The sequence below is a fragment of the Hipposideros armiger genome, unplaced genomic scaffold, assembly GCF_001890085.2.
Source record: "Hipposideros armiger isolate ML-2016 unplaced genomic scaffold, ASM189008v1 scaffold_138, whole genome shotgun sequence".
Taxonomy (NCBI): domain Eukaryota; kingdom Metazoa; phylum Chordata; class Mammalia; order Chiroptera; family Hipposideridae; genus Hipposideros; species Hipposideros armiger.
The window spans coordinates 554,412-560,508 of record NW_017731488.1 but is presented as its reverse complement, the minus strand read 5'-3'; the positions used below and the strand labels follow the sequence as shown (position 1 = coordinate 560,508).

Genomic DNA, 6,097 nt, shown 5'->3' with positions numbered 1-6,097 from the left:
GCCTGAGCCGGGGTGGAGCCAGCTGCCAAGGCGGCAAAGCCTCCCAGCCTTCCCTTGGCGTGACCCAGAGTGGAAGCCAAAAGAGGGCTCTGTGCCCGGCCCGATGAGGACGCTACTGACCATCCTGGCTGCGGGATCCCTGGTTGGTGAGTGCCCATTGCCCCATGGCCCCCACTACCCCAGGAGCCAGCGATCAGGGCCATCTCCCTGCACCCCGCCCAGCCCAGGACAGCCAGTTTCAGTTTCTTCTCTGCTGGGGCTGAACTGGATGCTGAGTTTCCCTGGAGAAGGACATGTGGCTCAGGTGACTGGGGAAGATGAGGGTCCTCAGACCCTGGGTTCTTCCAGGGACTCAACTGAGCCTCAAGATTCGAGGATACAGCCAACTGTCTGAACTGGGGTGTCGGATTCCGTACCCCAGTGGGTGGAGAATCGGCTTGAGAGAGGTAGACATCCTTTGACTCCTAAAATCATCCTGGTAGAAGTTATACCATTCGTTGCTCTGCGTCTGGCTGGCACTGGCCTGACAAGGGGACACAGAGGAGAGACGGGGTGGACAAACCTTGAGTCTGGCCGTTGCCTCCCTCCACACCCTGTGGGGGCCCCTGCGGGCCCTCTTGCTGGATCTGTAGCCAAGTTGCCACATTAATAGATCCTAAAACAGCAGAGCCCTTTTGAAAACAGGACTAAAGGACATAGTTTTCAAACCCAATTAGGCGGGTGTTTTGATTCATCGTCACGGAGAACTTTCAGGCAGACATGTAAGAGCCTAGATTGTATCTACTCTCTGAGAGTTTAATAAACTTCAGGGAGCTTTCTCGGGAAGTGAAAGCATAGCCCCGACTGTAAGAGGGGGAGATGGCCTGTGCAAGGCCCCTTCTAGTTCAAGTGCAGGGTGGGCACATGAAAGGCCAGCTTCCCAGTCCCCTTGCTGATGTCCTCGGCCAGTGCTGACTGGATCCACAGTGTTTCCAGCTGCTGCCCAGGCTCCTCCGGTCTGTCCTCCTCCTGGTATCACACTGGGCCCAATACACTGGGCCTGTGATGAGCTAGGAAGATGTGGGGCATCCCCAAGAGACCCCAAGACATGTTCCTTTAGACCCTCACCCATTCTGGTTGGGAATCTTGGAGGCTCCTGGCCCTTTAAGATGGGGGACCCAGGGAACCAGTTCTTAGGAGATTGTTAAGAGTTAGTAAGGCCACTGAGAGAAACCAGGTTCCCTTACCCCAGCGTTCTTAGGCTGAGTCCAGAGCATGCTGAATTGTTTTTGTTTGTTTGTTTTTCCTCAGATTTCCAATTTGTTCACATGTAAACAAAAAATTTGTTTTTCATAAAACTGAAAAAAAAACTTCCTTTTATAAAGTCTACCAGTCTGTCAGTCTTGACAACACATGTCTTCCCAGGGTTTCACAACATAGACTTTCATCTGGGAAGTAGAAATGACACAGGCTGAGGAATAGATGATGAAGTCGAGGAAGAAAGAGAAAGAGTGGATTGGAGGAGAGGGGAGACCTTGTTAGCCCTCAACACCTCCTAAAAGAGGGGGGACCAGCCAAGGTCCACCACCCCATATCAGGAAGCCAACTTCAGTTCCCTCCTGAAAAGTGGTGCCAATGTCCACCGAATTTGGCCCATCACCTTCCGAGCCTGTCCCAGCCTCAGCCACCATCTTCCCCACAACACACACAGCCCACCGGGATACTGAGCCCAGCCAGCAACCTTCCCACTGCAGACTCTAACCCACCACTAGGGGAGGCTAAGCCCACCCCCAGACAGACCCTGGTCTTCTCCCAAATCCCACTCTCTTTCTCTCTTTTTTGCCCTTGACCTCATAATCCCGCCTGAAGCCACCATTCAATTCTGACCTCAAGTAGACTCCCTCTCTCAACTTAAGACCCAGCCCTGAATCCAGGACCCCTCCTTCCAGCGCAGATCCCAATTCTGCCCAGACTCAGATCCAGATGTTGGCCACACCCTGGGGCTCAGCAGCACAGCCATCACGTTGGCTAGAGGCAGTCAGACACCTCTAGTCCCATAGGCCCCATTCTGGGAGCTCCAGGGATCCTGGAACACAAAGATCTCGGCAGCTGCTGGGCCTGACCAACCCAGATTCAGAGAGGAGCGAGGCCTTAGATTTAGCCAGTGGATGCACAGCAGGGTTGGGCTGTCCTAATACTCTTCCCCATCACCATAGGTGGTTCTCAAGCCCATGGACCCCTCTTGCAGAAGTGCTGTATGTAGACTTGGCGTGGGGGAATCAATAACTATCCACTCCCTTACACCTTGGGCCTGCTGGTGGTCATGGTCACATCCAGAGGGAGCACACACACATCAAGGACACACATACACACAAGGCCTCAAGGCCTCAGCTCCACTAGGTCTGCACCTGTTTACTTCCCACCCAGCCAACCAGCCCTTCTGAGCATGCTCAGAGCCAGCTGCCAGCCCTAGTTGCCATTTTCCTGCACCCTCTTCCTTTCTACAGACCAAACCTGGAGGGCTGAGAGAAGAGTTTTATTATAAGTCCAAGGCTCTCATTTACAGTGAAGATTGCTTCGGAGGGAGCAGCCTCTCCCCAGACCCCTTCTTGAGGCTCTGGCCTTTACTCTCCTTTTCTTTTTTTTTTTTTAAAGATTTTTATTGGGGAATTGGGGGGATGGGAACAGCGGTGGGGAATTGGGGAAGGGGAACAGACAAGTTGCTGTTGTTTTGGTCTTCAGTCTAGTTGTGGAGGACGTTGCTTCACTGGCCCAAGTTGGCACCATCATTGCGCTCTTCCCGGGAGAGGCAGATCAGTCGCCGGCTTCTGGACGGCCGCTCACTGCGGCTGCTGGCTACACACGGTAGCCCATGGCAACCCANAAAAAAAAAAAAATAGGCCAGAAGTTACATCTATATCCAGATGAGTGAGTCAGTTCCATGAGTCATTTACTCAAGAGATACTGGTTGGCGCCAGGACCTATTCCAGCCCAGGGAGCCCCTCCCCTCGGCATGTGGTGATACAGGATACAGAGGTGTGACAGCTCTTTATAAATTATCAAGAGTCTTTTCCCAGCCCCTTACTGTCTCTCTAAGTAGGTTAGAAGAAAGTGGGAAGCCCAAGATAGGAATGCCTTAGCATACACCGTCCAGGTGGTAGGAGGCCCCACCCAGGTGCCCACGCCTCCAGGTGAGTCCCATCAGTTCTCGCACCCAAAGCCTTGGCTTCTCTGGATATTAAATGGACCATCTTGGAAGCCAGATTCCAACAGGGGCTCAGAATCCCACCTTCACTTCCATCTCCGAGTTCCAGGCCCCTTCACGGAATGCCCCTCCTCTAAATAACCCTAAGTCAGCCTCAATGCCTAAACTGTAGGATGCCCACACTCCCCCGTCCCTGGAATTTGGCCTCAGACACTAATGCCGACTCAAACTGAGGAAATTTATCACTGTCCTCATGGCCCCCTCCCACCATCCCCATGCCTACACACCCAGGGGTCTGGGTTTTTGCAAAGTTTTCAAGGGCCCTCACTTGGTGCTCGGTCCTCATGTTGTACAGCTCACTGCAAGAGGTCTTCTCCTCAGAGCCAGTCAGAAGGCATCAGCTTGTTTAACCCTCCCAGCAACCCTGAGGAGTAGAGACTAGGAGTAGAGACCCTTTTGTGGATGACAAAGCTGAGGGCGAGAGATTAAGCAGCCTGCACACTGCAGGCAATTGGCAGCGCTAGGATTTGAACCCGGGTCTGTCTGCCTAACGCCCATATTCTGCTCACTTCCTGGCTCCCAGGGGCTATATGAAACTGCTCCCCAAATCCTGGCATGAGATGTCGGGTTTTCTTAATGTTTTTATGAAGCATGGTTTTATAAGCATATGATACGCTTTGGGAACTCCTTACCCTAAGAGAGAGCTGAAATTCTAAGCAGAGTCAATAAGTGCTGAGCTGAATTTGTGCTTGTGTCACCGACAATAGCCATGAAGGGAATTCTGGGATGTCAGGGGAGGTTTCCATCCCCAAAGTGACATAGAAGCAGAGGCTATTCAAGCTCCAAGGACCCTTGGAGGCCTTCTAGACCAAACCTCCTTTACAGACAGGGAAACTGAGGCCTGGAGAGGGGACAAAACCTACTCAAGTTCACGTGGAGTCAGGTGCAGGCTAAAGACGAGACCCAGGCTCCCAACCTGGTATATCTAAATCAATATCCCTCACTGACACAGCCTAGGTTTGGAGACTCCAAAGTGAGTCTGATGCTCAGGCTTTTCTCTAAGATGAGGTCCTGGGGCAGTTTGCCAAGGCTTCCTGCCTTACTCTTCCTGTCCATGAATGATCAGGAACTCCCTACAGGCGCTCTCACTGCCGTCGCCAACCACAGAGGCAGCACAGCACTCCCTACCACCCCCAAAGCACAACCCACTGCCTTTTGAATTTCTTGCTTCTGCAAAACAGGTTGTGGAGTCCCAAGTGTTGAAAGAAGGGAGAGGAGCAGGTCACATTCCTGAGCATTTGCCATTTTAGGATCTGCTTTTTCTGCAGCTTAGGGATAGTCCACAGCCAGTAGTGAAGCCCTGACCAGCTCACTCCAAGCTTACTTACTCATTCATTCAGCAAATATTACCAGGTATCTGCTCTGTGCCAGCTCGTGGTGAACTTGGAGATATCAAGGAGAGCATGTGACACGCTTTGTCCCCACAGTCAGTCACAGGGGTAAACAAATAACATGGTGCAATAGACACTAGGATGGGGAGAGACGGGGCCACGGGAGCACAGAGCTGGGGCTCCTAGTCTACCCGGGTGAGTGGCTCGCATAGGGAAGCCCTCCTGGAGGAAGTGACTTTGAGTAGAGACCTGAAGAATGAGCAGGAATCAGAGACAAGGGGGCCGAAGGGGTGTTCTGGGCAGGAGGTACAGCTTGCACAAAGGCTCAGAGGCAAGGCAGTGCAAGGTGCATTGGAGACATTTATCCAAGAGAGAGCAAGTACATTTTCCTGGCAGTCTGAGCCAGAGAGAATCAGAAGGCCTCCAGAGAGGACAGCAGAATCTGCTGCTCTCAAGGTCAATTCCATAAGTCAATGTTATACAGTCGCTCTATGTTCAGCCACATGGAGGGTACAGAGAAATACAAGGGGTGCTGTCTGCACTCAGAACATTTTCTCCCTCGCTGGGGAGACAAGAACCACTGAATTTTAGAGAGCAGAGAATGGGATTACCTAGGGACCACCTACCAGGGGTCACAGCTGATCACTCAATACACCCAGCAGCCAAGAGCAGCCCCACCTCAGGTCAGTCACACCATCATAATGAGAGCTATCTCCTTAAATAATAAAAAATAAAAATCTGACTCCTTAATATGTTCCCTCACTGCCCCCAGGTTCTCTTGTTTAGAGGCAGTTACACAAAAGGGGATTACACCCTTCTACTCAGCAGTCCCTCCGATATATGAGGATGGTCCTCTTCTTTCGTCTCACCTGACAAGTCCCTCCTTTTCAGTCTTAAGCAGGAGCACAACAGAAGGATAAGGTTAGACAATGCCAACTGTGCAGCAGACCCGAGCTCTAGAAAGTGAGACCATGGTGGGCTGGAGTTGTTGCAAGCACCATGCAGCACAGGTTTCGAAGGAGAGGGAGTTTGGCTCAGCAGAATGACAGCTTGGTGGAGCAGTCTGAATAGTCATTGTCCCAAGCTGAAGGCCCATTCATGAGTTTTAGCACAATAGAAAGAGTCACTGAAGTTGGAGATTTTTTTTTTCCCTAACATTTAGCAGGTGCCAGACCCCAAAGGCTCAAGGGTAAGAGCACCTGGGCTTCTCACCCCAGCAGCCTCTCTATGAAGAAAGCTATCCGCATCCTATCATCCAGCATGAGGATCCTGCTTTGATACGAAGCACAGGAGGGGCAGTAGACACCCTATATCTCCTCCTGCCAGAAGAAAGCCAAGGAGTCATAGCTTTTCCTTTGCCACAAGGAACATCCTAGATCATATTTTTCTGCTCCCTTGTCCAGGGTAAATCCCTAAGAATGGAATTACTGGGGCAAAAGGTGTATGCACGTGTTACAGGCTTTTGATACACAGTGCCAAATTGCTCTCTGATAAGGCTGTATATCATGGATTTTTTTTTTTT

The 6,097-nt window shown here is 51.4% G+C and overlaps 2 protein-coding genes across 2 annotated transcripts in view; both read left to right on the top strand.

Moving 5' to 3' along the window:
- IFNLR1 (interferon lambda receptor 1) overlaps positions 1 to 6,097 on the top strand; it is a 28,764-nt gene that overhangs the window by 9,470 nt on the left and 13,197 nt on the right. The window lies entirely within an intron of this gene.
- IL22RA1 (interleukin 22 receptor subunit alpha 1) overlaps positions 87 to 6,097 on the top strand; it is a 27,676-nt gene continuing 21,665 nt past the window's right edge. The window contains exon 1 of the mRNA XM_019650087.1: positions 87 to 146. Coding sequence (XP_019505632.1) covers positions 104 to 146 — 43 coding nt within the window. The 5' untranslated portion in view covers positions 87 to 103. The remainder of the gene's footprint in view (positions 147 to 6,097) is intronic.